The sequence below is a fragment of the Eleutherodactylus coqui genome, chromosome 2 (assembly GCF_035609145.1).
Source record: "Eleutherodactylus coqui strain aEleCoq1 chromosome 2, aEleCoq1.hap1, whole genome shotgun sequence".
NCBI lineage: Eukaryota > Metazoa > Chordata > Amphibia > Anura > Eleutherodactylidae > Eleutherodactylus > Eleutherodactylus coqui.
This window is the reverse complement of record NC_089838.1, coordinates 235,431,114-235,444,841: the sequence shown is the minus strand read 5'-3', so window position 1 is coordinate 235,444,841 and position 13,728 is coordinate 235,431,114. Positions and strand designations below refer to the sequence as shown.

General features: G+C 40.8%; 1 protein-coding gene across 1 annotated transcript in view; it reads left to right on the top strand.

The window, feature by feature from the left end:
- ATP8B4 (ATPase phospholipid transporting 8B4 (putative)) overlaps positions 1-13,728 on the top strand; it is a 211,453-nt gene that overhangs the window by 45,692 nt on the left and 152,033 nt on the right. The window contains exons 5-6 of the mRNA XM_066592633.1: positions 4,198-4,311; positions 8,553-8,651. Coding sequence (XP_066448730.1) covers positions 4,198-4,311; positions 8,553-8,651 — 213 coding nt within the window. The remainder of the gene's footprint in view (positions 1-4,197; positions 4,312-8,552; positions 8,652-13,728) is intronic.

Below are 13,728 nucleotides of genomic sequence, written 5' to 3'. Positions count from 1 at the left end.
AAGTTTGGTAACCTAGTGGACAAGAAATTATAGCAAGGGTTATGTCTGACGCACATCATTATTTTTCAACTGTACAGGATTAAAATGAAATACATGACAAACCCGGGAACTTTCAGGAGCGCACCACCAAACGGGGACCCTCTCTCCAGTCAACTGCTTACATGCTGCAATTAAACGGCCACGACTGGAGCCATCACTGGTTATGGCAATTGCGGACTGCTGTCAACTGTATGTAACAGTTAACCGCTCTCCGATATGGAGCAGGCTCTGCTCCTGAGTCCCCTCTAAACCCATCCTGCACGACCTACGACGTACCATTATGAAATAAGTGTTCAAAGGGGCTATGGTTAGGACTCGGATTTGAACATTCGAAAAACACTGTTTTCTCTTTCAACCTTTCTTTAGTTCATTTACTTGTTTGCTTTGGGTCATTGTCATATGTTACTATGTATGTATTGTCATTGTCTAGTTGCATCTCCATGGACTCCTGCACTTGCATTCTCGTGTGTAAAGTGTTTTGATACGCCTTAGAATTCATTACTCCCTCAAAGATCATAAATTCTCCAGGCCCTGAGGCAGGATAGCGGCCCCACATCATGATACTTCCCCCACCATGCCGTATAGTTGGGATGAGGTTTTGGTGTTGGTGTGCAGTGTTCATTTTCCTCCAAATATTGTTTTGCATTTGTGCTAAAATATTCTACTTTTGTCCATAGAATGTTTTTGCTAAAGTATTGTGAAAGATCGAGGTGGTCTCAGGCATATATTTTTATTGCGCAACAGCTTTCTTAGTGGTGTTCTTTTACGAACCCCATACTACTTCAGTGTTTTGCTAATGGATACATGAACACAGATTTTTGCAGTTTCTAAAGTCTACTGTAAAGCGATTCCATGTCATGTGGTCTAATGCTCCCCACCTTCAAATCTCAGATTTTGTTCAAAATATGTGCATTACACGCCCATGGTATCGAAAGAAATTTCCCAAAGGCTTATGTTCCTACAGCTAATGGTTCCTGAGTTGGACCTCCCCTGTTTAGGGGGGCATCTGTAAGTGCGCACACAATAATGAGTAAAATGGCATTTTTTTAGCTAATAATAAATTTGGAACTACGTCATCCTAAAAGCTATAAATTGGAGGTTCTGCACAACTTTTTATGCAAAATGTAATGGTCCTATCATGAACCTTTCTGGTTCCAAAGTTAGCTTGAAAATTTTGCTAGAAGGGTGCCTCAAAATCCGTCATTCTCCGTGGAAGGAAATTTGGGCCAGGGTTTGGGACCACTGTAGCATCTACCCAAAAGATGATACAAAGCTGATATCTGTACCATGTATTATACTAGTCATAGTCACTATTCTGGTGAATTTCTCAGCTCCTGAAGACCTACAGGCACTTCACAGCAATACATCAAATATGTCATTGTTTACAAGAATTATAAAAGTTACCACATTTCCAGCTTAATTTAAAAAAGAGTCAGCTTAAATTTTTTTCTTACAGATGCTAGGGGAGCCCAGAATTTCATGCCAGTGCGGCGCACTTATCTATGCCTGGAATCATCGGTATCGGTTCATATGTACGGACTATGTTGTCTGCAGTCCCCCCTCCCCCAATCTGGGTTGAGATGAGTGGTTGCACATTAGTCTACACTGAACATTTAGCTCTCCCATATTGCAATCTGGCTTTCTGCATGCTACTAGGGTATATGGTGATTGCGCCTGACCTGCAGTGTTTCAGGTGATGCGTATTTGGCTTCCTTTTCTGAGAGCTATGTCTTTGTACATTTTTTTTCTCTCTCACCTCTGTAACTTTAATACTCAACAAGTTTTGTTTTTTTTCTTTCTTTTCTTAAAACAACGGATCCTCCAAAAACTCTCCCAATCTCACGGCTCTGCTGTGATTCTGGCAGCATACTTTAATACGCCTTTTTCTAAATCTGACCACTGCATGTCTGCCTAGAACCTTTCATAGTTTAATTCATACCCAATCATTGTATGATTTATGGCGAGAAGATAATCCGATGGCTCGATGTTTTTTTCCCCCTAAATTTACACAATTCCTATTTTCATATAGGCCACTTCTTTGGAAATATCCCTGCTTTCTGGATGTTGCAAAGGCAGATATAGGCCAGATAACGGAGTCTGACCATGTGCCAATTTTTATATTGCTCTCATTTTTCTCCTGCCTTTAATGCCAATGTCATTGGCGACTCATTAAGTCCATCCTGTTGAACCCTCTCTCACTAATTGAACTGTATTTGGATCACAAGTGTTTCCCATTGACTTCAGTAGGAAACATCACATCTCCCCTGCATGCTTTTTTGCATGTTATTCAAGTACCATGCGATGTCTTCAAGGTCCCATTGAAAACAATGGGTGAGGCAGCTTAACACACACACACACATATATTACGTACACATTGTGGCAAGGCAGTTGACAGAAAGGTCTGCAGCTCTTCTGTGTGCTAATAAGCAGGGACAGCTGTATGGGTATGTCTGAAGAAGATAATACCTCCAGACACATTCAGTTCCCTGCTGAAAGCCAGAGGCAGAGGCTGCAGAGGTTGCATCAGGAACTAGGAGCTTTAGATCCAGCAGGGACCAGACTGGGCCCTTCACATGTCTGGAGGTCATCTTTCGCTGTCTTACACCCCGGGTGAGGAATAGTGCCAGGGACCCTGCGGGTTGCGAACCCTGAAGATGTTATATGTTTTAGCTGTTCCTTTTTACTGTGGAAATAAAGCTGGCAAAGCCAGACTGTTCAAGTGATCTGGTCTCCTGAGTCTTTATGGAGTGGTACAAACTATAGCGAATAACCCCCAGATCGCCACAACATGTACATGCCATACTTAATACATACAAATATTTTATTTTTTTGTATACATAAACAATTACGCTAATTTTGCTCACAAGCATGTTGCACATGTTAGACAAGTATACTGTGCATTTCTGTTCGCTTATACAACCTAGTCTGGTCCAACCCCTCTTTCCCCGCAACATGACATTGTTGACTCTTTATACTTTACCAAGTCTGCAACAGTGACTGACAGGCTGCCGGTGTCAGGACTTGAACCCAGCTCCTGTACTCTAGGCAGTGGCTCTACCTGCCGAGCTATCCACCCTAGCTCTCCTGCTTGACCTTGTCCGTGTTTCCTGCTCCGAATCTCAGTTTCCTGTTTTGGCTCCACCCTGTACTCCAAGATTGGACGTCCTATAAAAGCCTGGTCCTTCCACTTCCTCATTGTGTGCTTATTTATGCTCCACCACCTGCCTTCTCCTCTGTACTGCAATGGATGCTAACCTTGTACCAACCTCTGGCTTCCCCTGACCATGCTCTGCTTGCGTTGGTTGCAATACTAAAGCTCCGAACCAGACCGTTACATCAGGAATCGGGACGGCCGAGGAACTTGAGCGGCAGAAACTCTTCTTCTGAGGATTACAGGGCAGTATCACAATGGCTTTCCAGCTCTAATTGATGGAACCGCAAATTGACTGCTGCTTCACAAATCAACTAAAACAGATGACACTCAGATAGAGGAGACTGAAGGCGTGTGGTTGTGACCACTCTCACAGAAAGGGGCACTGAGTTCAGCAAGACCTGAGCTTTTCTCCTGCCACACCCAGACAGATATTCTCTGATTAATGAGCGGGCTGCACCCTTTATCTGCCAAATCTTTTTTCAGAAAGCATGCTCTCAAACCCCTTAAAGGCCATCTCTTCTGGTATTGTACTTCTACGTTGTGTGTGTATTATATTTATTGACATTAATGCTTGATTACGAGGTAGAGACCGCAAGAATACTAGGGAAATCAATTGGTAATAACAAAGGATTCTAAGTATCATACTGAAAATGGCAAACTAAGGCAAAATCACCGAGATGTTTATTGGCAGCTTAAGAAATATTTGCTTCCACTGTCCTATGGGATTGTGCACACTAGAGTCATCTATTGATTCCTACAAGTCATTTCATCTTGCATTGTGTTCAGTTTCATTGTTTGTGTTTACAAAATGTAACATTAATCTAATGAATCCGATATGTTTGTGGTGTTGAAAGAATGATTAATCGTGATCTTCATACGATTCTATGGTGTGCAGATAAAATGTTAGGAATTTGTGAACTAGAGAGAACTATGATACAGTGAAGAAGAAAGTAGACTATACCAGATTCTGTGATGAACTAACCAGCTTGTTCATGTGTTTTCAGAACAATGGCATCAAGACATCCAAGTACAATGTCATCACGTTCTTGCCTATCAATTTATTTGAACAGTTCCAGCGGGTTGCCAATGCATATTTTCTTTTCCTCCTCATATTACAGGTATGTGCAGCCCATATTAAATCTCATTTTCAGATTTATCTAGTGGCTTGTAAACATAATGGGTATACTTTTAGAATATTCTTTGCCCTATTATACTTTTAATATTAATATGCTGTTTTAGGTGAAGAAGATCCTCATTACTCACTTTGCGCGTTTCCTAAAACCCCATTTACATGCAAAGATAATCGCTCAAAATTTGCTCAAAAGAAAGTTGAGGCTCTTTTACACGCAATGATTATCGCTTAAAATTCACTCAAAAGCCATCTTTTGAGCGATAATCGTTGTGTGTAAATGTGCCCATCTTTCACTTTTCTACCGAACAATGATTTTATGTTTGGCATAAAATCCATTTTTCGTCAGAGGAGTTGATAGCAGGGACTACACTGTGTTCTCCCCGGCGAACGCTGATGACAATGTCTCAGCTGTCAGCTTCGCAGAAGAACAAAGGGAATGAATTCAGAGAACAGACCACTCGCTGTTTTCTGAATATAGCTCCCAGCAGCTCACACGCATTAATAAGCTACTAATTGGCATTAGTACCAATTAGTAGTTTATGCAAAATGATCGCTCAAAAGCCATCTTTTGAGCAATCATCTTTGTGTGTAAAAGGGCCTTTAGAGTGACAGTTTTGAGCGATCCTTTTGCATACATACTAATGGGCACTAATGCCTATTAGTATTTTATTAGCTTCATTTGCATTTAAATGTAGCTTCCTTCACTGTATGCAGATAATAGTGGGTGCTCTGCTATCTGCATACAGCTCCATTGTTCTCCTGTGGGACAACAGCTAGAAACAATGTTATCACTGCTCCCGTGGAGATTCACAGCATGTGGTCCTTACTATCACCTGGTTGGCCGAACGATTGTTTTTATGCTGAACTAAAAATCATCGTTCTGCCAAAAAGCTAACGATGTAGCATTTACACGCAACAATTATCGCTCAAAAGACAACGTTTGAACGAGTTTTGAGCGATAATCGTTGTGTGTAAATTGTCCTTGAGTTTCAGTATTCTCCACAAGCTTGTTTTAAAGGTACCTTTTATACTGATCAACTATCATTCCAATAGTCTCTCAGAAAAGTCGCTGAAGTATATGAATGGCAGTCGTTCATTTGCTTGTACACAGAGCAATGATTTGTTCATAACTTCTTTGCCGACATATTGTACGTAGTGGGATCTCCATGCAAATTTGTTTGCAAGTCATTCAAGTATGAACAACTGTGTCTTTAGAAACACTAGTGAGCAAATTATTGCTCATCACTCTGTTGGTGGCAGTGTCTATACAGAACGGCTATTGTTTGTCAACTGTTAGATGGATTCAGAACTGGCTGAGTGATCGTACTCAAAATGGTCATAAATGGCTGCACATCCAAGTGGAAGAATGTATCAAGTGGGGAACCACAAGGCTCTGTCCTAGGCCCAGTGTTCAACATATTTATAAATGATCTGGAGAAGGGAATTCATGGGAAACTGATCAAATTTGCTGATGACACAAAGCTAGGAGGGATAGCTAACACTAGGGAAGAGAGAGAGTATTCAAAAAGATCTAGAAAAGCTTGAACAGTGGGCGGCAACTAACAGAATGGTATTTAACAAGGAGAAATGCAAAGTCCTACATCTGGGCAAGAAAAATGAAAAAGGCACATACAGAATGGGAGGAATTGGGCTAAGCAGCAGCACATGTGAAAGACTTGGGTATACTAATAGATCATAGACTGAACATAAGTCAACTATGTGATGCAGCATCCAAAAAGGCAAACCTAATTCTGGGATGTATTAAGAGAAGCATAGAGTCTAGATCACGTGAGGTCATTATCCCCCTCTACTCTTCCTTAGTTAGACCTCATCTGGAATACTGTGTCCAGTTCTGGGCACCCCACTTTAAAAAAAGATATAGATAAACTGGAGCAGGTTCAGAGAAGAGATACCAAGATGGTGAGCTGTCTGCAAATCATGTCCTATGAAGAACGGTTAAAGGATCTGGGAATGTTTAGCTTGCAAAAAAGAAGGCTGAGAGGAGACTTAATAGCTGTCTACGAATATCTGAAGGGCTGTCACAGTGCAAAGGGATCAGCCCTATTCTCATTTGTACAAGGAAAGACTAGAAGCAATGGGATGAAACTGAAAGGGAGGAGACACAAATTAGATATTAAAAAAAAACTTTCTGACAGTGTGGGTGATCAATGAGTGGAACAGGTTACCATGAGAGGTGGTGAGTTCTCCTTCAATGGAAGTGTTCAAATATAGGCTGGATAAATATCTGTCTGGGATGATTTAGTGATCCTGCACTGAGCAGGGGGTTGGATCCGATGACCCTGGAGGTCCTTTCCAACTCTACCATTCTATGATTTGCTCTTTCAAGCCATTTATAGATCAATAGTTGACATGTGTAAAGGTACCTGTTAGATGGTGACTTAAAGGGGTTGTCTCACGCCGAAACGTTTTTTTTTTTTTTTTCAATAGGCCCCCCGTTCGGCGCGAGACAAACCCAAGGGATGGGTTAAAAAAAAATATATATATATTACTTACCCGAATCCCCGCTCTGCGGCGACTTCTTTCTTACCTTACCAAGATGGCCGCCGGGATCTTCACCCACGATGCACCGCGGGTCTTCTCCCATGGTGCAACGTGGGCTCTGTGCGGTCCATTGCCGATTCCAGCCTCCTGATTGGCTGGAATCGGCACACGTGACGGGGCGGAGCTACGATGACGACGCGGGACCAGCTCTCCGGCACGAGCGGCCCCATTCACCACGGAGAAGACCGCACAGCGCAAGCGCGTCTAAAAACACCAGAAGACAGCAAAATTAGACGGATCCATGGCGACGGGGACGCTAGCAACGGAGCAGGTAAGTGAATAACTTCTGTATGGCTCATAATTAATGCACAATGTATATTACAAAGTGCATTAATATGGCCATACAAAAGTGCTAAACCCCACTTGATTTCACGAGACAACTCCTTTAAGTGTTGTTTAGCATAAGGGATAAAAACAGGAGCATACTGCCCGGTTATCGTTTTCACCTGTCAAGGGCCCATGCTCTTACCTTTTTAGATCTGTTGATATCCTATATTTAGTTTATAGGACTGTGTTCCTGTTGTGAGGACAAATCCAGTAGGGGCATATTTTACATTCTTAAACCGTAGAGAAACAGTATTTGTGGAGCACATTAATTACAAAGCTGTTCATAAAGTTTATCATAGAAGGGAATCTTAAAATTTCCCTTTATTATCTTTCTAGGATGAAATATGATAGATGCTCGACAAGGAGCTCACTGTGTCTGCAAATCGGCTACTGGAGAACAGGAGCCCCTTTGCACAGTGATCTGTGTCCACTTTCATAGTGTAGCCAGAATAGGAATGTAATGTAGACAATGATATGCTGGACTTCGGCTAGATGAAGTAATAAAAAGATATGAAGGATAGTAAGTGTTCACAATAGATACTACAGTAAGTGAAATAGCTATGTCACTATCTATGAAAAGAATTTTAATTAAAGCACTGTAATAAAAAGATGTCTCAAGAATAGCAGTCTGGATTGAGTACAGGTTTTTGATTCGCACGTCAACCCTAATTTGCCATCCAGCACCGATCACGGGGCTTGTGGTGGGGCAGCTGTTCAAAAATAGGACTTCCTGAGCATCTTGCAAAGTTGACCGTCACGTACAGACATGTCTTTGTTGTAAAATAAAAACTCGGTTCTGCAGAGTTTGGATGGGGTGCATGTTAGAATTTTTTGCACATCATGATTGCAGGGACAGATTTTTATTATTGTGTTATTCTATGTATACAATTATTTAGTAAGATTATCAGTCGTAAAATTAATAGGGATATAGTCAGGGAAGCGTAAGCCAAGTTTTGTAATTATGATCAAAGTGCAATGACTCTTTGAATTGTCATAACTATAAGTTGGCTAAATTCTTTTACTAGAATGCCTGAAGACCTGACTATTTTGTGGCCTTTTTTTGCCTTATTATAAAATCACAATTTTTAAAAAATGCTGTGGCTATGCAAAGCCATGGCAGAAAACAAACTACTGTTTTAAAAGCCGTTGTACTTTAATCCACAATTTTATGATTACTACTAAAAAAGCATCAGAGTACAAACTCTATTACAGACATATCTGTAGAGTTTAATGTAAAATAGTTGAGGGCTAAGTAATGCATGTATTGTTCATGATGTGTTCACGCTACGGGAAAATAACTAGTTCTTCTAATAGTATGTCATTCGTTCTTCATTGCAGCTGATCCCTGAAATCTCTTCCTTGTCATGGTTTACCACCATTGTGCCTTTAGTTCTTGTACTGACCATTACTGCCGTGAAAGATGCCACTGATGACTATGTAAGTGTGTTCTACAAGACCATGCATTTTGCATTATTGTTAATTTCATTTGTAAGAATAGAATAGTTCTCCTGAAAGATATACCTAATAATGTGCAATAGTCAGATACCAGAGTATTTCGTAAAGGGAATGCATAAGCAGAAAACGACAAACTAATCATCTCAAACTTAGAGGATGACAAATTTAGCCTCTTCACTCCTGAGACATTTTTTTTTCCATTCCCATCTTCCAAGAGGATAAAAGAATAAATAGATCCAGCGTAAAAAATAACTAAGTTATCTCTTTTATGTACTTAAATTTAATTAAACCCTACCCTTTGATAGTTAAATCCAGCCCATAAAGATAAACCTTATTTTGTTTACATTTCTTAAAAAATGTTTCTATCTCCAGATTCCAGGACTAATGTTAGAATAGCGCCACCAACTGTTTCTTTTAAAGAGCCTTTCTGTGTCCACCCCAGTAAGTGGTCACATGTACTCAGTCTTGCTTCTCTCTCTGCTGCACTGGGTATCCCTGGAGGAATCCCTGGTGTGGTGAGCGGCTGCTTCAGAGTCTCCTCTACTGGGCAGTTGCAGTAATGCTGTTTCACTCTCTTATCACTTAGTAATGCTCACTTTGTTTTTTATCAGTACAACATTGCCTTCTATAAAAAGACAAACGGAAGTGTTTGAATGTGCTTCAATTTAAAGTTGCCTTTTGATTAGTGACATTTTCTCTATAAGACAAACGTTGTCATCCATTTTCACTGCAATACAATATTATATAATTATTAGAGATGAGCGAACGTGCTCGGCCCCGCCCCTTTTTCGCCCGAGTACCGCGATTTTCGAGTACTTCCGTACTCGGGCGAAAAAATTCGGGGGGCGCCGTGGCGGCGCGGGGGGTTGCGGCGGGGAGTGGGGGGGAGAGGAAGAGAGAGAGGGCTCCCCCCTGTTCCCCGCTGCTACCCCCCGCACCGCCGCGCCTCTCCCCGCCCCCCGGCGCCCCCCGAATCTTTACGCGCGAGTACAGAAGTACTCGAAAATGGCGGTACTCGGGTGCGTAAGTACTCATTATGAGTACGTTCGCTCATCTCTAATAATTATGCTATATAGCAAAGGTTTCCTTTTGTTTTATTGTCCCAGTTTAAAAAATGTGACTTGTCTATTAGCTCCATGAATTTGTTTTTGTGTTTAGTTAATATTGTATCTTCAATGAATAGCATTTAATGAGCCATTGGGTTGGTCTCCTTGTTTGTTACCCAGTTTTGGAGAATAGATAATGAGGAAATCATTGCATTCCAATTCAATGTTCGAAAAGTATGGGTATAGACTAGAAAGACTGCAGAAAAAAATCATTTATGTTGGAAGATGAACATACGTTCTGTTTCAGAATGCACACATCTACTTATATTTGTCTGGTTAACATTACTGAAGTCTTCCACTGGATGGCACTGTAAGCACTGCATTTAATTTAGGAATTAAGGCAAGTTGGACAGGGTAGCATGTAAGATATTGACTTGTAACTAGTTTTTCTGGACACATTTGTGTGTCACGACATCAGGTTGGATGTGTCACAAGAATGTCTGAGTAAGAGAGGAAAACTCTTAAATTAGTTATGCAATGGGGATTGTAAGTAAACTATATTTCAACTCTAAATGTAGCAAGGTACACTTCTCTTTTAACCCTTAAGGGCCTGGGTGTTTCAGCCCAAAAGGACCAGACACTTTATAGGGATTTTACCCATATGGTGGTTTTATGGACCTATTTTATTTTATTCATCTACCAAAATAATTTTTGCTGCATTTTTACCCCCACTTTTTCCATTTTTTTAGTTTTATTAGGCATAAAGTTCAAATGTTTTCTTTTTGTTTTAATTTATAGTTGTTTATTATATATATATATTATATTATAAATAACCTTTTTTTTATCCCCCTCCATGACCTCATATAAGACCTCCTGAGGGAGTGTCAATCCTTGTCTCTTTTTTTTTTTTCTTTTTTTTTTTATTTCACACTTTTCCACTTTAACTTTTCCACTATAGCGGTCCCATTTACAGGAAAAAAGCATCCCCCTGTAGTGACAGTAGTCACTGGCAGGACCCATCTGGGTCTGAGACCCTGCAGCTATGCAGTGGCCAGGGGCACTTGGCGATCAGGTGATCACCAGGTTGAATCGTGGAAGCATACTTCCACTTTCTCTATTAACTACGTAGAGCTATGTAGCCTGCAGGAGAGAAGGCAGAAGCAGTTAAAAATCGCTGTGACTAACAGCTGAGGAATTAACCTACTCATGCTACATTGCAGGAGCTTTAATCCTGTGCCGTATTTTTACTATCGGCATAAATTTAAGCCCAGGACCAAGCCCCATAAATTTACAGTCCAGGAATACAAGAGTATTTCGTGTGGTTTTCTGTATAACACTATTTTAATGTTTTTATGTTCATTTGTCCAGAAATGAAATTGTGCAACAGAATGCTGTTCTCAATTCAGTAATTTATTTTGTCAACTTTTACCTTTGGCGTTCATCACTCTTGAAGAGAAGTAGCCATGTACCATCTAAATATATAATATAATCATGCTTTCTTGTTTAATGCATTTAAAGAGTAACTGCAGTTTTTGACTAGCTTTTGACATGTCATAGAGACCTGTCAACGTTTTGATCAGTGGGGATCCAACTACTGAGACCCCTGCTAATTGCCAGAAGGAGGGGACTGCAGCACTCACCTGAGCTCTACTCCCCTTTTTGGCAGTTTTTGTTACTTGCTGGCTCCTCCCACAAGCTGAAGGCAGATGCATAGAGGTCTATAGACCTCTTCTGTAGACCTCTGAGGTCATCTTCAGCTGCCTGACGGAGCTGAGCACTGCAGGCTCCTTGTTCTAGTGATCAAAGCGGTTCTCAGTAACAGGACCCCTACTGATCAAAATTTTTGATATCTCTCCATGACATGTCAAGTTAGTTAAAAGTGCAGTTAAGTTACATTTTAAGTTTGATGTTTAATTTAAAGCACTGAAAAGCAAAAGACAGAAAAAACTGCTTTTACTTCTGCCTGTTCACACAACTGTGAAAAGTGGTAGATCAGCTATAGGACTACAACTAGTATGTGATATACAGTTCAAGAATTTTGTGCTACTGAAGCTGCATAATGCAGTTATCTTTTACTTTCAGTTATGCAATATTCTCCCCCCCCCCCACTCAATTGCTTACTGTATAATCATAAGAATAAAAAAGCCCAAAATAACATAGTTAAACCTAATATGTACCTGCTATTTTCTAAAGCTCCTGTAGGCTAATATTAGTGGTAACTGTTACATTCATGTGGGCTAGTAAGTACTGGCATTGAAGGGACACCAGGTGAAACAACCACTAATTAAGACCTCTCCCTATCTTCTACAAAGGAAGATGACCAAGGACTTACCTGAGTGAGGTCATCACGACAATAGGGGGCGGCCCAGCGGTCTTCAGCTCTGGGCTCTTGCTGCCCCTAGGAGCGCAGGCTAGGATACATACACATGCCACCACCGACGGACTACTGGATAGGATAAGAAGACACATAGAACCATAATCACAGCATACAGCAGCCAATACGCAAACACTAGCAGCAGATGTTAATGCTATAAATGCCAGGTATTTGTTGATATTTTGGCCAAAATATGGAAGCTAGTGGGCTTCAGGCAATACCGCTAGTCCCTACACTAACAAAGAGTCCAGCAATATAACCAAACAAAACCACAAGACACAAACCTTTCTTACAGCAACCCCACATAGAACCTGCTCACACAACCCAGAGAGAGAATGAGAACAGAGATAGCTTAACACACTCACACCTCGGAAGACAGTTTTTATGTGTACTGACCTAGACTGATTGGCTGACTGGAGACACTCACGGCCAGCCAGCACAACCCTCCACACCTGAGGAGGAAAGCTCAACTGAACTTGTAGTACAACAGATTTCAGGAGACAGACATGACAGTAACAAGGTGTGTAAAAGCACTTGGAGCTTGGGCTTTACAAAATCAAGAGTTAGTAGTGGAATTATTAGTATATTTAGAAAGAATATTCAATGTACTGATTGAATAATCATGGCAATCAGCTGATTACAGTGTGTTCAGCTTCATAAACATGCAAAAACTGCTGCTAGCTATAAATATATTACATGCTGACCGTCTTTTCTAATACATGGTTGACCATGTTTATATATGGGTAGAACAGGACTTGCTCAAGCAAGTGTTGCTTGCTGTCAGTGGCTCTCGTCTGTTACTAATCAAGGAAAGCCCTAAGTGGAGCTAGCAGCCTCCATGATATCTATATGACCTAAATATGCTGCTATTGGACGTTAGGGATGACAGAAAAAACACTCTGCTGACGGCCCATATACTGTAGTTTGTAACCCTGGGGCACCTTTACTTTCCTTTTGTCTTTTTCATTTTTCTTTGTACCTGATACCTTAAACCTCCCAGTAAATTGCAGTAAAACCCAAGGCCTAGTTGATTAAAAATTCTGTGTTTAGTTAAAGCAACTTTCTAAAAGCTCTACAAATTGATGACCGTTTTTCTTGAACTGCATAGGAGCTTCAAAGTCATAACCTGTTATAACCTAGAACTTTATAATTTCAAAGCATTAAAATAATCCTTGTATATTTGCTACTATGAACTGCACAATAAGTTATGTTTTCTTGTCTGTTTATTGGAGGGGTACAGCCAAGGACCATAAATATAGCTACTACCACTAGGAGGCAGACACTAAGCAAAGAAAGTCTTAGCTTCTACTACCCACTATACCTCTCCTGCAGGCACCAAGCTAGCACATCAGCTGCTTCAGTAACCACTTGCCAAACACTGTGGCTCAAGTCTCTGGTTGCAGATGCTGCCTCTAAGCAATCATTTAACTCACCTTCCCTTGGTTTGCTCTCACTTTTTGGTGTCAGACTTGATGAGATTATTTCTGAAGCCATCAGGGGTAGAGTTTGCATCTTCCACAACATAAAACCAGTCATGCAAGATCTGTACAGAAAAAATGCCCTCCTTTTCGTTCCTTTCGTCGCTCCAGTCACAGGTCCTCAGATCGCAAGAAATCTTTGCAGGACCACCAACGCAAGC